General features: G+C 45.1%; 1 protein-coding gene across 1 annotated transcript in view; it reads left to right on the forward strand.

Annotated features, from left to right (window-relative positions):
- Positions 1 to 23,602, forward strand: part of SAMM50 (SAMM50 sorting and assembly machinery component) — a 199,078-nt gene that overhangs the window by 46,801 nt on the left and 128,675 nt on the right. Inside the window, exons 4-5 of the mRNA XM_086952726.1 lie at positions 8,470 to 8,557; positions 15,604 to 15,710. Of these exons, the coding sequence (XP_086808852.1) occupies positions 8,470 to 8,557; positions 15,604 to 15,710 (195 nt within the window). The remainder of the gene's footprint in view (positions 1 to 8,469; positions 8,558 to 15,603; positions 15,711 to 23,602) is intronic.

Consider the following 23,602-nt stretch of genomic DNA (forward strand, 5'->3'; position numbering starts at 1 on the left):
TGGGTTTTTTCTAATCAGGATGACCACTCCCCTATACCCTATTGAGTATCCTGCGTTTGCTAATACAATGTATTGGAGCACCCATTGTGGCTCTGGCTCTGGATCTGGGGAGTGTTCAGTTTGAAACAGCCCCCGAGCTGTCTGGTGAGAAAAGTGTGGTGGATGTATCATCAGCCAGTCGTTGGCTGAGGTGTCTGTGTCTTCTCTCCCTGAACTATGCTCCCTGCGAACCCTTTAACCTGAATCTGACCCACCTTACACCCCCTAAAACCACTGCGAGTGTGTTACCCTATATCGTAACAACAAACTACTTATCTGGGGGAATCTGGGAGGTCTGTAGCCCACCACCCCCATCCACCCTTCAAACTCTTAAAAAAGTGTGTTGCAACTTGATCAGCCCACCCATGTAAGTGGTGGTTCTGTACTTGTGTTCAGAAAGGTGTCTGTTCCCACTCGCTGAGTCTTCCATCAAGGGTCAAGGAGAATCATTCTCCTGGGTCGCTGTTCTGATCATCAGCCAAAGGATTATTTAGCCGCTGTCAGTCCGGATGCTGTAACATCTGATGAGGGGATCTTGAGATCATGCTCTAGGTTGGCAATAGCAACCGCCAGTCGGTGGGTGAGGGCTGGGGGAAGTCTCAGATTCTGTCCCCTGGTCATCCCCATATAACCATGTGTGGATTCCGCTCTAGAACAACAGAAGAGGACTGAGCAGCTGCAACAAAACTGAGTTCGAAGAGGCTTCAAGTCTCTTCTGCTGATCTCTGCTGCACCAGGGTGTGCCCTCACTTTTCTTCTGTGAATGGCAAGTTCTCCTTCAGGCCGCTGCCCGTCTTTGGCTTGAGTCCCATCTTCTGTAGCTCAACATTGTCCCAGCTTTTTTCCCTAGTTCCCCGCAGCCTGGGACGTTCGGCCAACCACTCCGATGCCTCACCAGGTGTTTGAAAGAAATACGATTTTCCATGGAATACAACCATCAGAGTGGCTGGGAATAAAAGCCTGTATTGCAAATGGAGACTTTGCAGTATGACCTTGACAGAGTCGAACGTACACCTCTGCTGCTGAACTTCTCTGATGCAATCTGGGCAAACCAGGATCTTGGAATTTTCATGGTGCTCTTCCCCAATCTTGCATACTTCGGAAAGGATCATATCTCTGTCTTGTAAGTTCAGAATGTGCACTATTTTCGACCTTGGAGGGGCTCTTGGCAGCAGTCTGCCCCCCCCCCCCGCCCCCGAGCACAGTGCACCCGTTCGATAATAAAGCATGAGGAGAGTTGACCTGAGGTAAGATATGTAGCAGCCACTCATTTAGGAACTGGCACATTCAGGCCCTTAACTCCCTCTGGAAACCCCACAAATATGAGGTAACGGGCGTGGTTTTCCACATAGTCCAGTTTAAACACCACATCCATGGTAGCGACTTGAGCCTCTGCAAATCTTTGCGAAGGCTCTGGACTGTGTCTTCCAGTTCAGAAATCCTGGTTTCTGCGGATGTAAAGTCTTTCTGCCACATTTCGGAGGTCCTGACGCAGGAGGGATACCTTCAGGCACACCTCACCCACCCTCCCTTCTAAGGCCTCACAGGACAACTGGATAGCGAAGAGGAGGTCCACATTATCAGGCATCGTAGGTGAAGTGTCTTCCAATGGGGGGGCTGCCATCCTCGTGTAGTGGTCTATTCTGCCCTGACGGGGGTGTTTTAGGCTCCTTATCATGGGCCAAACTCTTGTCTCCAGATTTTCTCCACTTATACCTCTTTCAAAGCGTACCTGCTCGTAGTGGGATGAATTTCCAGATCAAGGCTTACAGTGCATCAGGAACAGCCCGGTGGCTTGGCGACTCACTGTGTCCCCGGATCCTCCTCAGGATGGGTGCAATACTTCACTCCAAGTCTTCACCTGGGATGCCACAGGCTGTCTTATTGCCATGCTTGTTTGGGCCTCCTTCTTGAGTCTAGGCCTCCGGCGCGACTCTGCCGGTGAGACAAGCCTTAATGAGAGCACAAGGATTTTGCAGGCATCCCAGGGAGCCTTTTCTTCCACCCCGACCAACCCACCCCACCCAGTGTCCTGTCCGGCGTGAGTCAAGGAGGTCAGCTCACATGGCCACACTCTCTATGCAACCAGTGTCCGAGCCAGGTCACAGTCTTTCAACAGGCGCAGTCTCGATAATCGTTGTAGGCCGCAGCATGTCCCGGGCTATGTCTCACCTCAGTTCCCGTCTGGTGCCGGCGGTGCCAGGTATCACCAACCACCTCCAGTTCCTTCGTTCATCAGGGATGATGTACTGGAAGGCGAGGAAGGGGCCAGGGATATGGAGGCCTAAGTGTTTGCAACTCCAGATGTCCCAGGCTGACCTGCCAGCCCCAGCATGCCCACCTGCTTCCTCCCACTGGCGGAACATGCCTCCATATGGCACCAGAGTTGCAGTGGCATGCTCATGGCATCCACTCAACAGGAGAGGAGAGGGGCGGTCGAGCCATGGATTTGCACTGCCGTCAGTCATTCCTGGGCCAGCGGGTGAGGAGATAGGCAGGTAGCCTCTTAGGTTTAGGCCGCAGCATAGCGCGGCCCGGGCACAGACTCACCCCTGCCTCTGCAGAGCGCCGTCAGCGCTGGGTGTCACAAGTCCGCTCCGGTACTACAGATCACCAAAAGTGGGGTACAAATAAGCAGGAAGGGGACCAGATGTTAGTAGGTCTGGGTGCTCCGGCGCCATCCACCGCCTCCAGCGCGATACCGCCGGAATACCTCGGCCCGCAGGTGAGCTGTCGTCCCTTGTCACTGGAGTCCTCTCACAACTCAGTCCCTGACCTGTCCGGGTGCAGGCAGCAGCTCCACTGACTCCAACCCGTGACTTTGGGGCAAGGAGTCACACCGTCAACAGCTTTCTCTGTATGTCCGGCTGAGCAACGTGTCCTCCATCTCGTGTCTCGCCCCCGGAAGCTAGAGCCTGGCTGCGATCCCCAGGCGCAATGGTAGCTCGCCGGCGCCTCATCAGCCAGTCTGTGACCCGAATTGACAACAACCCCCACAATCAGTAGGTAAAGGGAGGCTCTGAACAATATAGTAACGGCAGTGCTTATTAGGATGATGAAGGATTTAATGTGGTACCCACATGGAGCGCACTAAAGGAGCATCCGACTCCGGTGCCATCTTGGCCACACCCCATTTCATCTCAGTATTTGAACAGTACGAGGAGATTAAGTGATGAGCGACGAAGTTGAACCACTGAAGTTGGGCAAACAATGACATGAGCAGGAATAAAAAAAAATAGTCCCCCAAATAAACACATAAGCATAATGTTAACCGTATTTGGGTGGGAGGGAAACAAACACAACAAGCATTGGCATAGCCAATAGGTCTCGCCTTTGGGGCCTTATAAGTGTTTAGCCAGAGCTATTGACTTTGTCAATGTCTTTGAGCCTGACGGCGATGCTGAGGTGATGCTGAATGATACTCGGGTCTTGCTGAGTAATGATGATGTGGTGGTGTACTAGTGCAAAGGCGTTGCTGAGTGATGCTGTGGTGGTGCTGAGTAATGCTGTGGTGGCTTGGGGTGATGCTGTGGTGGCTTGGGGTGATGCTGTGGTGGCTTGGGGTGATGCTGTGGTGGCTTGGGGTGATGCTGTGGTGGCGCCGAGTGATGCTGTGATGGCGCCGAGTGATGCTGTGATGGCGCCGAGTGATGCTGTGATGGCGCCGAGTGATGCTGTGATGGCGCCGAGTGATGCTGTGGTGGCTCAGAGTGATGCTGTGGTGACGCCAAGTCATGCTGTGTTGGTGTTAAGTGATGCTGTGGTGGTGATGAGCGATGCTGTTGTGGCGCCGAGCGATGCTGTTGTGGCCCTGAGTGATGCTGTGGTGACCCTGAGTGATGCTGTGGTGGCCCTGAGTGATGCTGTGGTGGCGCTGAGTGATGCTGTGGTGGCGCTGAGTGAAGCTGTGGTGGCGCTGAGTGAAGCTGTGGTGGCGCTGAGTGAAGCTGTGGTGGCGCTGAGTGAAGCTGTGGTGGCGCTGAGTGACGCTGTGGTGGCGCTGAGTGACGCTGTGGTGGTGCTGACAATGCCAATGCAAATGACACAATGTTTTTAACTTACGTTTTTTTTGTATGCAGGTGAGTGGATGTATGTTGTTTTAGTGGAATTCAGTGGTTTGAATAGGAATTGTTAGTTGTGAATCAATGTGTTCCTAATTGCGCACAGGGAGGAGCACAGAGCTACAGAAGCGGGGTTATTTCAACCCAAAGCAGGCCTTTTGTAGCTTCTTATGAGTCCATTGCTCCATCTCCTCTAGTACATCAGAACATAACGAAGAACACCAAAAATAAGAGTAAGAACTAATGGCATCTTTGTGAATCCTGCACTAAGTGTTTGAATATATGGTGCATGCACGAGTGTGCACGTATGTTTATATATGGTACACAGCAATTTAATTCACCTGAAGATGCGTACTCAGCAAAAAAAACAATAGTGTCACAGAGTTTAACTAGCTTATATAAAGCGAGGCAGCTTGACAGTTTTCAGGAAGTGGTACGCTTATATCTGACACCACAATCTTAAGTCTACAAGACAAAACCTAAGTTGCACACACCAGCAGCCAAGAATCGAATGCAGACTCTTACTTTAAATGAAATGTCATTTACACATTGCACAGGAGTTCATACCAACTTTGCTAAATCCCCAGTGAGCAGAAGATTTATGACTGAGTGGGAACATTCTAGATTCCACTACCCTTGTGTTGGGTCTGCAAAGTGCATCTGGAAAGGTGCGTCTTTTTGTCTTTACAACTAAACAACGTGTTTCACTGAAGCAGCTGGTGTCACCGGCTGGTGTCTGAAGAAAGCACATGCATGCTGTGCTAACGCTGAAGTGCTGACAATCCCAAACAGATTCACATAGAGTAATTTCTGAGTTATATAGCATCACGTTCACCGGTACCACACTCAACGGTACCAAGAGTGCCTTCGGCCCTAATGCAACAAGGCAGCATGCCACCCCCCACCTTCATCCACATGTTGCATAGTGAGAAATAGCCGTAACTAAGGTGCAGTGGTCCCTCACACCCTGGTGCAACCACACTGCTGTATTAATGAGTTAAACCTCTGACCAAGCTCTTACTGTTCTCAACACATGCGTCTTCTGAAGACAGAACAATCCCACTATTTGTTCCAGGGGCATAGATGCCGGTGTGAATGCAATGACCTCAGTTCAAACCCACCCTGAAAGCCACATTGCCTTTAAATGCTCATGTGCAGATTAAGAATCCAACCACAGCTAAATTGTGTTATGTAGTATAGAACAGGCAGAACCAGCCTAAATTGTTATGTAACATGTTCCTAAGTAGGTTTTAGAAAGAAATGTCAAACTTAATCACACAACCATGTGCCATACATTTACTTAAACACACAACACTGCTACCAAAAGAAAGGACTGTTAATACACCGAAAGCCTTCACAAAAGTCTGCAGTCCGTTTCTTGCTACCAGTGGGCACAAACACACAGATCACTGCACCAAGGAATTAATGGGCACAGAGAAACAGTCACAGGACACTGATCTTGCACTAAGACAGCAAACATGTTTAAACATTGAAAGAAGAATCAAAGTCACCCACAGATCTAACATATACCCCTCACTAATTGCCAAGTCACCTATAATAAATGTCAAAAGGGAAAAAGGCTGGGTAGCCTGTCCCACCCACCCATTTAAATGACTTCCATCATCATCCACTGTGGCAGCAGTAGCTGCAACACTCAAGAATACGTGGCGCTTAAAAACAGCACTTGCTCCGGTTCAAACTTTCAATTAGAGCTGCATGCTTTTTTTTTCCCCTCAAGCCTGGTCGCTCAATATAGAATAAGCGGAGCAGGAGATCATTAGACCGTGTTCTCTTACTAAACAGAACAGTTTCCATTAAGTGGACTCCTGGGAAAGAGTTCTATCCTAAACAATGAAGTGGCTGGCTCTGTCTACTTCGATCAAGATGAACACATGCACACCCAAAGTCCAACGATCGGCCTCGCTCACGCCAAGTGCTGAAAATGTGAAACACTGCCATGGTGAGCAGGGCTGCCTCTGGGGCTACAGGTGGGGAGTGGACTTTTGCAGAGAGGTCACATGGGATGGAGAGCAGCAAAAACACTATACTGCTTATCCGTTGGCAACATAAAATGTGGGCGAGTCGCCAAGCCGGTGAAAAAGGCATGCAGCTGGCATTTTGAAAATAAAGCGCAGATTACCGCGCTGCATTAAAGAACTGTAATGTTTTTACTTTTTATTAAGTTTGGTGAGCTGCAAAGCAAAAGAAAGGCGCACCCCCGACATTGCTAAAGCGTGGGGGCTGGCTACTTTAAAGGAGGACCCTGGAAAGCCATAATGACGATTCCTGTAGTTTTTAATAACAAGCAATGGCCGTGCGGCAATACAAAAAAACAAGCATTGGAAGCATTGCCCGCAAAATTCAATAATAATTTCTTTTAAAAACCGCGAGTTGTGCGTGCGCGTGACAAAAAAAAGTGCTGTGCAAGTCACGCGCGCGCTTGGGCGCGTGATAGTACTCTGGTTGCCGCTTTGGAAGCACTTCCAAAAGCGGCTCACTAAATGTCTTGGCCAGACCAGTGCATGCGCTGGATCAGGCCGAGACCTAAAAAGGAGGAATAAAGAGGAAGGATTAACCCCTAGCAAGTAAGCATTTTCATACGACAATCGAGGGAACGAATAACAAGACTTTGGGTGGGCTGTAACCCCACAGAGTGAATAGAGCATGTCTCCAAGAGACTGCGCATGCACTACCTGGGCTTGACTTAAAAAGGGGAATATCCAACATAGCACCCAACAGTGACCAGAAGACCTAGCGACACCAGTGAGCTGTTGTTGAAGATTAAGTTTTGACTCCCATGTGGGTCTTTAAGTTCCTGACTTTATCCAATTGTCTGGCACGAAGACCCATAGTTGGGGACCAAAAGCAGCTTGCTTCTGGATAAGTAGCAGCTCCGTTTTGGATGGACAAAGCTTAAGAAAGCTTTTTTCCATTCAAAACCATTGCAAGCCTTAGACTTGACCTGTCTGTGATGATTCGTTACTCTATTGTTCCTGTAGATGAAACAAGATGTGTGTGTTGTAAACAGAAATGTAATTGTTTTAATTAAAGTCACATAGCAGGTATTGAAGTGGATGGATACACAGATAATATAAGATCAGAAATATGGCCAACTCCCTTTGTAACACTCTATTGAACTAATTCCTCAGCGGTAATAAAAAGTACCATTTGCATTGGACAAGTACAATTCAATAGGAAGCACATTATCCAAGCTAAGGTCCGACCTGATATTCAACAGTCACACATGTTCTCCATTAGTATATCATGATTCACCATGTCAAATGTGGCAGAAAGATATTGCTGCACCGACACTGCCATTGTCCACAATCATCTGAAGATTGTTGATATCTGTGACCACAACTGCCTCTGTTCGCATCCCTGATATCAAACCAGCTTGCTTTGCATAAATATTATTAAATTCAACAAAGTCTTGTAAGTGAGTCGGAACAGTTTTCTCCAATTATTCAGACAAGGGAAGCGAGAAATCTGCTCTCTGATCACAGTAATGGCACTTTAAGGAGAGTTCAGACAATATCTGATTTCCTCTCTCTAAGCTTTTAACGCATCAGTAAAGCTTGACAGTTCCTTCACTGCTGTAATGTCCTTAGCTTGGTGGGGAGAGCCTGCATTTTTTGTATTAGGCTAGAACCGATGGCAAGGGAAAATTGGGAAATGTCATATTAATTGATGGCTCTGATTCAAGAGAGATACTTTCTGATGAGATATCCTTTCTCATTGTACTTGTTTCTCATTAAAATAATCGGTCAGTTGTATCAACCAGGTCATTAAATGGTGCAACTGAATTCATAGTAACTAATGTGTTGACTAGGCATTCCTTGGTTCCAAAAATGTTCCTAGTCCTTATTTGCAGTAAATATTCACAGCCATAAGGTATTTCTTTTTAGGTATTCTTGCAATATTGTTTCACTTTCTCATCTGCTTGGTATAAATAGCGTTGCCAGATTGCTAGTTTTCTTTCATGCACTCTTCAATTTCTTCCGCTACAGTTTTATTCCGTAACCCAATTAAGTGGACTATGGATTCATAGACTGGGTGAGGTAGCGAGCACTTACTGCTTTTGTGAATATTAGCCAAAATCTCTTGCATTTGGGATTTTTCTAATGAACGTTCTGCAGATACTGTTAATTGTATTTCTTCAATGCAAACATTATTCTGTATTGCCTCATTATTAAAACAAATTGTTATTGCTGTTCATCATTACAGAAGTCATGATTGCTTTGAGCAGTAGAATACATTGCATAAAAACTGAGTTTTTCAGTTATATATTGATCTGGGAGAAAATGGTAAACTCGGTGTCTATTAGATAAACCAAACATTCTCGAAACAATTGTCTGCCTCTGTCTTTTAGGTAATGCGGAAATCTCATGAAGCACGGGAGAAGTTGCTGCGTCTTGGAATTTTTCGAAAAGTTGAGGTTTTAATTGATACAGCTGAAGGTGAAAAGCATTATTTTTTACTGTAGATTACAATTTATTTATTGCACGTTTTCTCTGTTGTGCAGTGTTTGACACTTTTGTGGGATTTAAGGGCTTTGGGCTCTTGGAGACAGATGGTAATCTGTGATTTGGGTGGGAATGGGTTAAATTAACTTCCACTAGTCCATGTGACTGTCCGTTTCTAGGATGAGGGTAGTTGGTGTTTCATAGCATGGGTGTATTTTGCATTGTTTAAATTTAACCTCTGTGTGTGAAATATCATGTGTTATACCTGTGTGCCCGGCCTCAAGGTTAAAAGGGGTTAGGATCTTGTGGTCCTTCACCGCTCTCGTGTCAACCATAATTCTGTTTGTCTCTTTGATGGATTCAGTGCATGGTCTTCCAGATGACAACGTCTTTGTTGTGTGGTGTTTGTTAATCCTGTCTGGGGTATTAGTTTGTGAGCTGCGGTCCTGAAAGGGTCGATGTCATTTTAAGCTCTTGATCATTGTCTCTTTGTAATTGGGAGTTAGGGGCTCATTTTGATTAATACAATTAGATCTTACTATAACTGGTTTTGTGTTTGCTGTTAGATTTGCTTTTGTACTCTACCTTCTTTTTACCTCTGAATTTGCATACCTGCATCTTCAGCTATACCTGCATCTTCAGCCTGGATTCTTGGGTAAAATGACTAAAAAGATGCATAAAGAGGTACTACCTGTTGTTAGTGTGTTTTTTCCCAAACATATGTCAGTCGTTCCGCTTACTATGGTTAGTACAAACTGGGACCAGTAATACTTTTTCTATTTAAAAGAAAGGAATAACATCCCATGTGTATATGTGTGTGTGCTTATATATATATAATATATATAACATATATATAATATATTTGTTTAACATGTGTAAGAAGCTGGTTTGTTGGTTGACTGGGGTGTGAGCACTGTTCAAGCAACAACAATGATCCTTGTTTGGGTGAAGCACAAGCTAGCCCTAAATTAACCTGTGCTCAACCCTCTGGTAGCTATGCACCGAGCAGCCAGGCTTAACTTAGAGGCAATGTGTAAAGTTTTTGTGCTACTCTTCAAACAGTAATAAAGTAAAAAACACCCCACAAAAAGGATCCCACACCAAGTTTAAAAAAAATAGAGTTTTGTTTAATAAATAAAACAAGACCAAAAATCCAATCAGCCAAATCAGAAACACGCAATTTTAAAGATTTCAGTAAAAATAGTGCCAAAAAGCACAAAGCGGCAACTGTGGATATGTCTTCTTACCGGACAGGGACAAGGTCGAAAGTTCAGACTAACTGCTATGGAGCGCTGACTGTCTAAAGGGTCCCAGTTAGGCCTGCTGAGCAAAGTACCTTAAATACTGGTTTGTGGAGCGTAATGAGGATCTGAGTCTCAGCTACTTCACTTCTGAGGTGGGGCGAGGCTACAATGTGAGGTCCTGCTTCGTCGTCAAGGATCTCGTCAGCAAGGGCTTGCGATGCGAAGTTCGGCATCAAGGTTGTTTGTGTACTTGTAGCTTATTAAATGTAATACGGTAACTCCAATGTTGTTCTGTGAGAGAGGTAGCCCTGGTAGTGAAAAAATGAATGTAATTAAGTGTTCTTCACTACCAGCACATATACAACTTAAAAGTACATGTTCTACTTTTTAAATACATTGCACTATATGCTGTCCTTGGACTACCATAGTGATGACTTGTATGTATTAAAAGGGAAGGTTTGGGCCTGTCCAGAAGTTTATTTTGCAATGTCGAAATGGCCGTTAAAAACTGCACGCACAGGCTGCAATGACAGACTTGAGACCTGTTTAAATTGCTACGGAAATGGGTGACACAATCAGTGCTGTAGGCCCCAAGTAGCATTTAATTTATAGTCACTGAGTACATGTAGTATCACTGTAATAGCCTATAGGGGATTAGCTGATGTTACCATTCTTTAAGGCGCGACCACATGCACTTTCATACTGATTGGCAGTGGCCTAAGACAGCAAATTCGAGATCTGCACAAATAAGGCGAGGAAGGCAAAACTTTTGAGGGAAGACAGTCCTAAGGCTGACCGGTCTAACAATATCCAGAATATTAAAAATCAATTAGAAAATAAAATGTGCTTTAAAACATGTAGCTGCCTTACTAACTAAATTCTTCTTCATGTTCCTGTTTTTTAGGTCGAGCTGGTGTAAGCAGTGCGAAGCACTGCGTCCAGCGAAGCATCTTTTGTTACTCACTTCCTGTATATGTGAGACAGGGGATGAGAAAGCGCAGGCGATTTCCCCATGTGAGCGCGCACGTTCACCCACACGCCGTGCACATCTCCTGTCCCACATTACGAGAAAGTGGATAACACACAGACACACACGAGCGCAAAGACGCACACACACACACACACGCCACGCCCCCCCATCCCCACCCCACAAACCGGGTCTGTCAGACTCCTCTCGTCCCGCAGTGGTGGCTGCTGCACGAGTTAGTAGCCCCCTCCATATGCCACATGAGTCTCGCAGCATTCCCTTAACTACGGCGGCAGATCCAGGGACAGCGCATGCGCGAGCAGCCCTCGCGCCCCCACCCCCGTCTCCTCCCCGGCCGGTTGTGGGCACGAGCCGCAGATCCAGGGACAGCGTCTATACTTGTTAGAAGTTTGTTTTGCATTGCACAAGAAGCCGTGTCTCGCGGGTCTTTTTGACCTCAGAGGCGCACAGGGATTGGCCCACAACTTTTTGACCTCAGAGGCGCACAGGGATTGGCCCACAACTCTCGGAGGAAGACCAATAACAAACGAGGCAAGACGACATTGGCAGTTAAAAGCGAGCCCCCAGGCGCACAGGACTGTGCTCGGCCAGGGGGCACGCGAGTGATTTCAGCAAAAGAAGGGGGCTATAAGCACACCCCCAGTCTCCAGCAGAAGAGAAATCGGTAAAACACACGTGAGCACAGGGGCTCACGTGTGTTTTACCGATTTCTCTTCTGCTGGAGACTGGGGGTGTGTTTATAGCCCCCTTCTTTTGCTGAAATCACTCGCGTGCCCCCTGGCCGAGCACAGTCCTGTGCGCCTGGGGGCTCGCTTTTTACTGCCAATGTCGTCTTGCCTCGATTGTTATTGGTCTTCCTCCGAGAGTTGTGGGCCAATCCCTGTGCGCCTCTGAGGTCTATGGGCCAATCCTTAAGCGTGCCCCCTGGCCGCGCACCGTCCGGTGCGCCTGGGGGCTCATGAACTTTTTCGCGGGGCTTGTCCGGCTCGTAGTATGAGCCAAAGGTCTGTCTCTGGGGTCTCTGGAGTCTCCCCAGACCGAGCACCTAGGAGGTGCGCTCGGGGTCTCTCCAGAGAGTGTGGTCTGCAAAGTGCGGGTTCATGCCAATTGCCACCCACCACCCACCTCCCTCTCAGTGTGATTAGGCTCACCTGTTTCCTGCCCGGGGCAGGGGTTCCTAATGGGATTTTCGGTGTTTCCTTCCAAGAGGGACCCCGGGCCGAGCACTCCGCTAGTGCGCCTGGGGTTCCTCAGCCAAAAAAATCCTCGAGTCACGCAGTTATGTGCGGCCTCAGATCAGTCGTGGGGGGGGGGTTTTCCCCACCACTCCTCGAGCTTGTTGCATATGCATCGGCTGTGAGGTACAACAGGAAGGGAGAGGAACCGAGGTACTGGCAGGCAAATACACATGAGAGCGTCTTTTCTGTCTGTTGTGTATGCCCCTCCCACTTCGCCCTTAGTCACGGCGACACCCCCCCCTGCCTCTTCCCACAGGGCTGGCTCTCATTGGACTAATGGTCAAAAACAAAATCACAGAAATACGTCAAACTGCGGTGTTTGGCACATGTTTTGTTCAGCATTCAGAATCCGTGCTGGCAGGTGCGTGGCTGATGGGGGGTTGGAATGGCACTGGCAGAGGAGATGCTCCACAGAAGGCTGGCAGGAGGGGATGCTGCTGTCTGTGTGGAGGGGCAGAGCAGCCCTGGTTTCCCAAATGGCATCTCTGCCTCTGCAGTGCTGCGATGGCTCTGTGCGTGCAGGCAGCGATTGTCTTTGCTCCTCTACTTCACCAATAGAAAATGGAATTACTAGACACATGTACAGGATGCACACACACACACGCTCACGCAGACCCACAACCTCCATCAGATTGCTCTTTAAAAAAAGCGCTTTTCATCCCCTCTCTTGGTTCAGGTTGACCCTCGCGCTGTATCCCTCTTATAAATGTGTATTTTGTATCGAGAGACAATCCCGCAGTATACCTGCACGTGAAATCGATATAAGCTTGCTGCAAAAATAAAAGCATACAGCCTGGAGGATTTTTTTATCCCATCTCCCCAAACAGACGTTTTATTTATTTCAGAGAACAGAGCATTTTTAAGCATTGTCTCCAGTACCAGAGAATGTAAAAGGCCCTGTGTTGTAGTATTTTTTTTTTCGATTTTCCTTTCATGTGCTGATCTTTTTTGATCTCGCATAGGCAGCACACGTCCACCACCTCACACCCCCACACCCCCTCACACCCTCACCCTCACACACCCTCACCCTCACACACCCTCACCCTCACACACCCTCACACACCCCCTCACCCTCACACACCCCCTCACCCTCACACACCCCCTCACCCTCACACTCACCCTCACACACACCCTCACACCCCCTCACCAGCATAGCATAACAAAACCTAGCATAACAAAAACGGCACAGCATAGCAAAACAAAAAAAGCATTGGATAGCAAAACATAGCATAGCATAACAAAACAAAGCATAGGATAGCAAAACAAAACATGGCATAACAGAACACAGCAAAACATAGCATACCATAACAAAACATAGCATAACAAAACAAAGCATAGCATAACATAACAAAGCATAGCAAAACAAAACATAGCATAGTATAACAAAACCTAGCATAGCATAACAAAACACAATGAAACATAGCTGAACAAAACATAGCATAACATAACAAAACATAGCATAACATAACAAAACATAGCATAACATAACAAAACATAGCATATCATAACAAAACATAGCATAACATAACAAAACATAGCATAACATAACAAAACATAGCATAACATAACAAAACATAGCATAACATAACAAAACATAGCATAACATAACAAAACAAAGCATAGCATGGCAAAACATAGCAAACCACAACAAAACATAGCATAGCATAACAAAACACAACAAAGCATAGCATAGTTCACAGCATCACTCGTTCGCCATCACAACATCCCTCATCGCCACCACAGCATCAATCTGTGCAACCATTCAACAACAACTGGTTCAAATATGTTCTCTCAATGTTTCAAGCTTTATTACAAATGTAACAAAAAGATGTTAATATTTCACTTCTGTTCTTGGATTTTCGTCACAATAAAATACACTGAACATAATCTTCACAAATGTTATTTATAAATGTTTAAGCTATTGCCATTATAAATTACAATAACTTTTAGTTAAGTATTAATTCATAAAAAAAATTAAAAGCCATTGTTATTTGCAATATCAATAAATGTAAGTCATGTAAATACAACACATATTGCATTACAAATGCTATAGGTGTCACATTTGCGAAAGTTATAACTTTTGGCATTGTTAATGACAAAGCTATTAATTTCGCTATTTTCAAAAACAAAACATAAATAAAAAAATTGTCATTTACAATACCAATAGCTTAAACTTTCCTATTGCGAGACCTATTGCATTGCAAATGCTTGTTAAATGAGAATGAAATAGTTTCCACATGCATACAGCCACCTACTGTCCCATTAAGGCAGCCAAGAGGGTCCACAGTCCCAGCATATAAAATAGTAACACTTAATTCCTCACCCCTGTTTTATGCATCAACCGTCTAATCTGACCTTGTGACTAAAGGAGCGTACGTACGTGTAACTATTTAACCATAATTTTAGTTGGTTTTCAATACATGTTTTGTGCCACGTTATCAGTCCTTACATTAACTGGCAGAAAATGTTTAATATGATTAGCAGCCCTCTGTGCTGCCTATGTGGGGCTGTTGGGCAAGAGAAAATGACTTCAGTATTGGCTTACCGAATAAAAGAGGAAGCCGAGGCAAGTTTTGTGACCAAAGGTGGGACATCAACTTTCTTCACAGTTTTCCTATGTCTGTATCTGTTCCGTCTTCAGTCTTATGTCTTATTTTCTTCCATCAAATCATTAGTCAGTACCTACCTTCAAATCAATACTTCTTTCTTAGCTGTAGATTAGAATACCAATGCAATTTTCAAACTATACCTACTAAAAAGCATGAGACTGCAAATTAGTCATGCAGGAGTATCTTTGTTATAGGCGAGTTAGGCTGTGCGGTTCAGTTAAGCCTGAATCCCTCCATACACAAGAGAGTTTCCTTTACTTATGCACAACACACAAGGATACTTCTACTGTGCTACCTGAAACTGATGTGCTATAGGATTTAGTGATAAATACATAAGGATGAGGTGCACAGCGTAACGGGTGCTATGATTGCACCGTTTCAGTAGTGTTCCTTTGCTGTTTGCAGGTGTTTACAGTTACCTGCATCCCTTGTACCTTTCAGTATCCCTTGACGGTTGCAGCAGCCCAGCCCAGGTATATATGCATTTCAGCACATGCAGTGCAGAGATCTTTTTTGTGGATTGTACAATACGTGATGCCATAGGTCTTGAAACTACTTTTGGGTTAGTGGTTCCACTCAAAGAAAATGGGGGAAACTTGAAGGCTTGAACTCAAGCATCCGCATTTGTTCCATAAGAGATTAAAAAAAGTGTTGATTTTTCATGATTTAGCAATGGTGCCTATAACATTTGCTGCTGTTATGGGGGACTTGGGAAAGAAGTCCAAGGCCAGTGTCCGCGTTTAGATTGCAGGAATAAACTGATTCTTGCTGAGCATTTGGTCTGTGGATTGATAACCATAGATTGAGAACATTTTCAATCCCTGAATTAGGACTGTCACTTTTAATGGTGTTAGAGCGTTAAGGCTTCCTATGCACTGAGATGTTTTTAAATAATTACTTAGTTTTTTAATAATAATTACTTACTTTTTTAATAATAATTACTTACTTTTTTTCTCTTAAGGAAATGATGCTCTTCCAAATGGCTTGGATGTTACTTTTGAAGTTTCTGAACTGCGAAGGATAACTGGAAGCTACAACACTATGGTTGGCAATAATGAAGGAAGCATGGTATGGGCTTTCAGGAAATTTACTTGTTTTAATCTATTTATTTCATTTTGTCTAGTTCATGAAATGCACAGCCAGGTTATGTAAATGTTGAGCTCTTGGAAATTAATGTTCATTGAACGAAGACATGTACAACCAGCTTTGGCCAGAATAGTCCTATTAAAGCTCCCTCCATGCTTGCATTTAGTTAGAAATATGTGTTTCTTTATCACATATTTTGGACAGTGCCTTTTTCCGTGATCTGTCTAGAGTACAGGTGATTGTAGTGTAAAGCCGCCTCATTGCTTGCAAAGCAATACAGGCACTGGAACTTGCATGTTCGTGAGATGGTATTTGAGGACAGGACCCTGTCAACTAACATCCCTTCACACTCTGGAGATGAACGAAGGGGAATTCTCCTTGTGGGTTTAAAGTTGTATTGTTCAATTTCAGTTTATTAATTATCTTTAGCCCCCCCCCCCCCCCCCCCAACAACCCCCCTCGCCCCCCCGCTTCAAAAAAGGACCTATATATACACCATATCCATTTTTGTCCTGGGCAAACATTAATTTGGAATTTGTGCACTGAGTAGATAATCACTTACTAGACTGCCCTCTGTCACACTTACAAGGACAATTTGGTAAATCAGCAATCTAAATCGATGACTAACATTTTATTTAACACTGGGTGCAAGCCCCAACCTTGAAACACAGCTTGCTGGCACGATTGTCTGGGTGACACATGTATGTAGTATCCGGTAAAAGAATTGAAAGGTGAGCCATATACATCTTCACCACTTTCAGAAACGCTTTGGAGTCTCAGCAGTTCTTGGTTCCATCTTGAGGTGTGCTGATCAAGTGGCATTTCTTTGGCCTCAAATTATTATGAATTTCGGCTGAATATTATATCACCATCCCTAAATCCTAAAGGTTTGTTGTTGTATAGTTTTCAATCTTGCAGTGTTCATTTGTGGAAATGCTGCATTTGGTATATTTTAGCGTCCGTCATATCACAAGGTCAACTAAACAAAAACGAAAATCAATGGGAATGCGTTGCTTTTTATTGTTTGCTTGGGATGAAAGGGTAGAAAATAATTGAATCAGTCACTATGAATGAGGTTTGAGTTGGTCAGCATTCATCATCAGTAAGGCCATTTAATAGGCAACTAGTATTTGGTTTGAGGTAAACATATCAACATACTCAAATCAGGTTATTTGTGGGAAACAGGTTCTTTGCCCTCATAAATGCAAATGTAACACCACAATGTAGTGACATTGTGCAGGAGTTAGGAGTTAAGAGTAACTGTTGTTGGTGATAACTGTGGATGAGGCTAAGACCTCTCATGAGCATGAGCTTGCTAGACCAGCCAGAGCAGTGTTTAGCAAGGGCCCTATGCTGTGTGACATATTTGAGCTAGAATGAAGGATCCAAACAAAGCAGATGAAAATGAAAACTGATCACATTGAGGAAAATAAATGATTGGTTGGCAATAAATGGAAGCTTGAAACGAAATGGATAGCTTATCTTTTGGCTGGTCTTGTATCATATTATGTTAAGTTACACCTTGCTTTTATGGACCCAAATGTTGTCATGAGTAGTTTAAGGAAGCGTAGGGGCCACAACGAAAAATAAATTATCAGGAAAATGCAATTCATGAAAGGAAATTGGGCAAGCATAACTGAAAATCATCTATCATAATTTGTTATCATTTCCTGAAACTAAAATGATCATTGGATTTTCTCAACTCTGTTAATATCATGGTATTGTAAATGAATCTGCAACCTAATAACTAGTGGTTTACGTGAGAACAGTATTGCAGTGTTTTAACTCTGGAAACAGTGTGCCATTTTAGTGGTTTACTTCTGGAATCCAGTGATCCACTCAGTTTTCCCTGTCCAAAATAGCGATGAGGTCAGGGTTTGTTGACATTCCACATTGTAAAGGCATACAGTGGGAGTGTCTCCCGACCCCGCTTGGCGCCAGGTAAACATTTGCAGAGCAGAATACTCTGCTGGCTTTGTAGATCTCTTCTGAAAAACTCTGTCACGCTTTTAAAAATTGATTACGAATTTTTATTTTCACTTCTGTGTTAGAATTGTTTAATAATTTTAATACACTCACCCTCACCCTCTGTGCATTCACGATCATTTTCGGAGCTGCCAGTGGCATTAAGGCTCATTTAGGAAGTCTCTGCTCAGTGTTGCAGCCTGCCCGCCCCGGTCCGACTCGGTATCCAATACCGTTGAGCGGAGGGCGGGCCAGGTAAGAGCCAGAGAGACACGCCCAGGCACTTCCTGAGAGTTGAGTCGAGCGGTTAGCGCTCTAGCCTTTAAGCACAAAGGGCTATTTAGGCTGCGAGGAGGCAAGGCGGATCGCGGTAAAGGCAGACAGTGGCAGTGTCTCCCGACCCCCGCTTGGCGCCAGGTAAACATTTGCAGAGCAGAATACTCTGCTGGCTTTGTGGATCTCTTCTGAAAAACTCACGCTTTTAAAAATTGATTACGAATTTTTAATTTCACTTATGTGTTAGAATTGATTAATAATTTGAATACACTCACCCTCTCCCTCTGTGCATTCACGATCATTTTCGGAGCTGCCAAGGGCATTAAGGCTCATTTAGGAAGTCTCTGCTCAGTGTTGCAGCCTGCCCGCCCTGGTGTGACTCGGAATCCAATACCGTTGAGCGGAGGGCGGGACAGGTAAGAGCCAGAGAGACACGCCCAGGCACTTCCTGAGAGTTGAGTCGAGCGGTTAGCGCTCTAGCCTTTAAGCACAAAGGGCTATTTAGCCACTCGTCAGCAATAGCGCGCAGCGGTTGCGCGCAGGGGGGGTGCCTAAGTACGCGCCGAAGATGAGCCAAAGACCAACCCGTCTGCGTCCGGACGAGGCCAAAGGCCATGGGGGCTATATATGCGAACCTGGATCTGCCCTACACTAGGCGGATAACCTACCCTTCACAGGTACTCCCTAAACTGAGGGATAAACCATTACAGGGATGCATAAGCTGGGAAAACGCTTATGTAGAGGGTCCGTTCTCCTGCTGTCATTGCCACACTCAGTTTAACATCCTTAAAGAGAACATTAGCCATTCTACCTACACAAATCAACACCTGATCACCCCTGTTAACAATGATGGCACTGAGCCTTGTATGATATACAAGAATCTCCTCTGTAATATTAGATCACTATCTAAGCACACAGCAGAGGTATGGGATCTAATCTCTTCCAGAGAACCCTACTTATGCTTTTTAACTGAGACATGGATAAAACCCCACTCGACCCCAGCCATAACTTTAAGTATCCCGATGGGCTACAAGATAATCAGATTAGATCGCCCCATAAAAACAGGTGGAGGGATTGCGATTGTTTATAAACAAGAAATTGGCATCAACATATTAGAAGAACTTAGCACTCCTGATTTAGAATTATTGATCTACAAAATAACACCTTCTCCCAAGGAAAGTCGACTGGGAGCGCTGGTGTACCGCCCTCCTGGACCATGCACTAACTTCTCTAACACACTGATTGAAATACTTGCCCCATTTGTAAATCACGACAGTGAATTTTTATTAGTAGGAGATTTTAATGTGCACAGCGAATTTACTGACTGACCTGTCCCTATTGGGATTAATACAACGAAATAACAGCCAACCCACCAAGCAGGCCACACCTTAGATCTGGTCCTGTCCAATTCCCCTTCGGTCCTCTGCCTGCCCCCTACAGAATTTAAGTGGACAGACCACTTTGTCATTGAATTCCACACCTCCCATTTTAAATCTCCCCCTCCCCCCCACCCCCAGGCCCCATCTCTCTGCCCAACAAACGAAGACAATGGCACAAAATCAACAAAATCTCATTTAAAGAGATGTTTGTGGAATCCTCCATCACTTCCTCTGAGTACGTTGACACCGCCCTCAAGAAATTTGAAAGGGCAACCAGGACAGCCATAGATCACATAGCCCCTGAAAAACTGTTTAAATCCCGACCAGCTTACAAACAAGAAGTTTGGTTCTCTGAAGAGCTGAGAACGCTAAAACAAGCTGCTAGAAAATTGGAAAAAAGATGGAGATCGTCCCACCAGCTTGACGACAAGAAACGTTATTGGAGCTCTCTATCTACTTATCATAAAGCCATCCGTACAGCACGTAAAACGCACATCACATCCCAAATTACTGCTGCAGGAAACTCTCCTAGGGTTCTGTACCAAATCCTACAAACATTCATAAACCTTCTGGCTAGTGAAAGCTCAGAATCATCATCACAACAGTTATGTGATGATATCTCCCAGTTCTTTACCAAGAAAATTGACATAATATACGAGAAAATAACCAACTCCAACAAGGCATATGGTACGATTCCGTCACTTCCTCTAATTGAAAATGTTTACACATACCCTAGACTGTTTCCCCCTCCTTACTATAGAGGAGGTATCATCGCTATCCACACACATCAAGAGTGGAAGCCCAGATAATACAATTCCAGCTAGAATTATGCCCATTCTAACTGAAGAACTATGCCCCGTAATTCAGAGACTCGTGAATATGTCACTAACCACAGGTAACGTCCTCAAGAATTGGAAACGAGCCTTGTTCAGACCAATTTGGAAAAATACTGCCACACCTTGGACCAAACTCACCTATCTTAGGCCCATTTCCCTACTGCCATTCTTAGGGAAATTGATTGAAAAATATGCTAACCATCATCTGTCCAAATACATTGAACTTGCTGGCGACCTGGACTATTCACAATCTGGGTTCAGACCAAAGCATAGTACTGAGTCCACCCTTCTATCTGTCACGGACGATCTGCACATGTACCAGGACAAAGGCTATGCCGTCATCCTGGTACTATTAGACCTGCCGGCAGCGTTCGACACCGTGTCACATACCATCTTAATTAACCGGTTAGCTAACATTGGCATAAAGAACAAAGACCTCGCCTGGCTAAAGAGCGTTTTAACTAATCGAACCCAGAGTGTCACCATGGGTGCCTACCGTTCAGAGGAGGTGGAGATTTCAAAAGGGATGCCACAGGGCTCATGTCTGAGCCCAACCCTTTTTAACATCTACGTGGCACCCCGGCAAGAGTGATGCGCACCTATGGCTTCATTCCAGTGTCATATGCGGATGACACACAGCTCCTCTTCCCTTTCAAAACCCTCTCCACTGAAGTAATCCGCTCCTTTTCATCTGGCATGAAGGCTATAGCACAATGGATGTCCATCAACTGCCTCCAATGCAATGTTAACAAAGCAGAAGTCATGTTATTCGGGGAGGCCAAAATGCTATGGTCCCCAGACTGGTAGCCACAAGACCTAGGAACGGCTCCAGAACCCAAACAGGTTGTTAAAAATCTAGGGATAAAGCTAGACCAAGATTTATCACTGAAGCAACACAGCAACTTTGTTATAAGCTCCTGTTTCCATACCATTAGCCTGTTGCGCAAAGTTTTTTCCCTGCTCCCAGATTCGTTTCGGAAAACTCTGGTACAGGCACTAGTGTTAAGTCGAATCGACTACTGCAATGGCCTACTACTTTCTGCTAACAAGGGTGTGTGGGATAAACTACAAGTTATCCAGAATACAGCGGCCCGCGTAGTCCTAAAAGTTCCCCCTAGAACAGCATCTCAACCTCTTCTGGACCAACTGCACTGGCTCTCAATCCGGCAGAGAACGAAGTTAAAAATATGCTGTCGAATACAGAGATGCCTCAACGGACATGGGCCCGCATACCTGGTAAAGAAATTTACCCCATACATTCCCACCCGCTCTCTCAGATCCAGCGACCAACGTCTTCTGGTGGTACCCCGTGCCAGAAAGGCAAGACATGGCGGTAAAGCTTTATCCATTACGGGTCCCTTACTATGGAACAAACTCCCCTTGTCCCTCAGACAATGCTCAGAGCATTTAAAATTCATAAAACAACTTAAAACCCTGCTGTTTAGTAATCAGATCTAGATCCCACCGCTAACACTCTGTTCTCTCATGTCCTTGGCTCCTAAGCGCAGAGATACTCCTCATGGAGTCGATTCAAGCGCTATACAAACCCGCAAATAAATACATAAATAAATTGTCAGTCTTTGAAAAGCAGTAAAAATTAAATGATGTTGCTTCAGGTAATTAAACATATACAAGATCTCTAATTCTGTTGATTTCTGTTCTGAGGTAAGAGTGTTATGATCTTAACTGAATTATTTTCATTAAGTCTGCATCATATGCAATGTTTACATTATTTTTAGAAAAAACATTGCATTTCATATACATAATTTAAAAGGGGGCTAGCGTTACGCACATTTTCAAATAGTAGGGTGTAAAAAACATTTCCGAAGGACCAGAAAGCATATTTAATCCTTAAAATGATGCACTTTTATGGTTTACATCTTTTTATTGAGTTTATACAGATAGAATAGCAATCTTCTTACCTACAACCACTGGCCTGTGAGGACTAATAAATGAACTAGAACAGGCAGAACAATCAAGGGACATTTCAGAGGGAAGGAGTCTTGAAAAAAAAAAGGGGAGAGGGTGCAGGTCTATAGAGGTAGGGAAGGGGGGTGACATTCATCGGAGAGCATAGCAACCCTCATCAAATGAGGAGGAGGGATATGAGGAGGCGAGGGGCATCCAGTCACATGGGAGGTCAGCCAGCTGAGTCATTGGGGTGTGTCAGGTGAAGGATAAGCAAATAAGTCGAGCAGGTCAATTCTCTGAATTCATCTGAAAGGTATTGTATGCAAGACCCCCATGTCTTATCAAACTGCATTAACATACTAGTCACGACCGCTGTCAGTTTTTCCATACCCATTAGTTCCCACAGTTTGTGCAACCAATCAAGTCTCAGGATTTTGTCTGAACCCCATCGAGAGACCAGGAGTTGCCTGGCGGCTTCAAGTACAAATGTGATGACGATGCATTGGTGAATCTTAGGGGGTATCTCAAGGGTTTTGAAAGGGCCCAGTAGGATATAGCTCAGAAATCGAGGGATATCAGTATCATATATTTCATTTTTCTGCCGCCTGGACCTTTATTATTTCAGGGCAATGCCAAAGGAGGTGCGTAAGATACCAAGTTGACTGCATTGATGCCAGCAGGCCTTGTTGCTTCCCCTCTTACACTGGGCAACCCTGGCTGGTGTATAGTACCAATAATGTGCAATTTTAAGAAGAAATTCTTTGCTGGAGGTGCTGCTCGCAGAGGCACGGTGGAGGATATCACTCCACTCTTTAGTATTAAATTTGTTTATTGAAACATTGGCTCGATCACAAAGCATAACATGCCCATCATATAAAGCATAGACAATGCTAACAAGGTCTCCAGCAAAATAATCAGGGTACATCCTTAGAATGAGCCCACCCGGCCCATAAGTCTCCTTATATACGCAGTACCGTTGCTGGGCCAGGCCCACTATTCAAAGAGTCCAAACAAGAAACAATCACCCCCCCCCCCAACCTCCCCATTCCCGAACCACCCCCCAGCCTACCCCCTCTCTTCCCCCCCGTTCCAGGTCCACGGTCCCACAATATTCATCCATCCAAACATACCAGCACAATTTAGGTGTCAGGCTGCGATAAGCGCAGCAACCGCAAGTATAGTGGGCATGTCACCTCCCTGAATTCAGTCGCCAACAGAGACAAGAAGGGCTGCCATAACTCCGCATACTTAGCTCCCTCCCCCGCCATAACCAGGGACAGTTTTTCCATACCCAAGTCTGACCAGAGACAGCCCAACCAACCCTGAAAAGTAGGGACATGTGAGGTGCGCCACAAAGCCAGTATGTTCTGAATGGCAGAGCCCAATGCTATCGCAATTAGCCGGCCCCTGCGCGCTCTCATAGGGTAAGTGATGGCGTTGGGGAGCCCCAGAAGAACATATGCCTGGAATCTCGGGATGTCCGTTTCAAAGTGCTCTGCTATCTCAT

This window comes from Lissotriton vulgaris, chromosome 1_2 (assembly GCF_964263255.1).
Source record: "Lissotriton vulgaris chromosome 1_2, aLisVul1.2, whole genome shotgun sequence".
NCBI lineage: Eukaryota > Metazoa > Chordata > Amphibia > Caudata > Salamandridae > Lissotriton > Lissotriton vulgaris.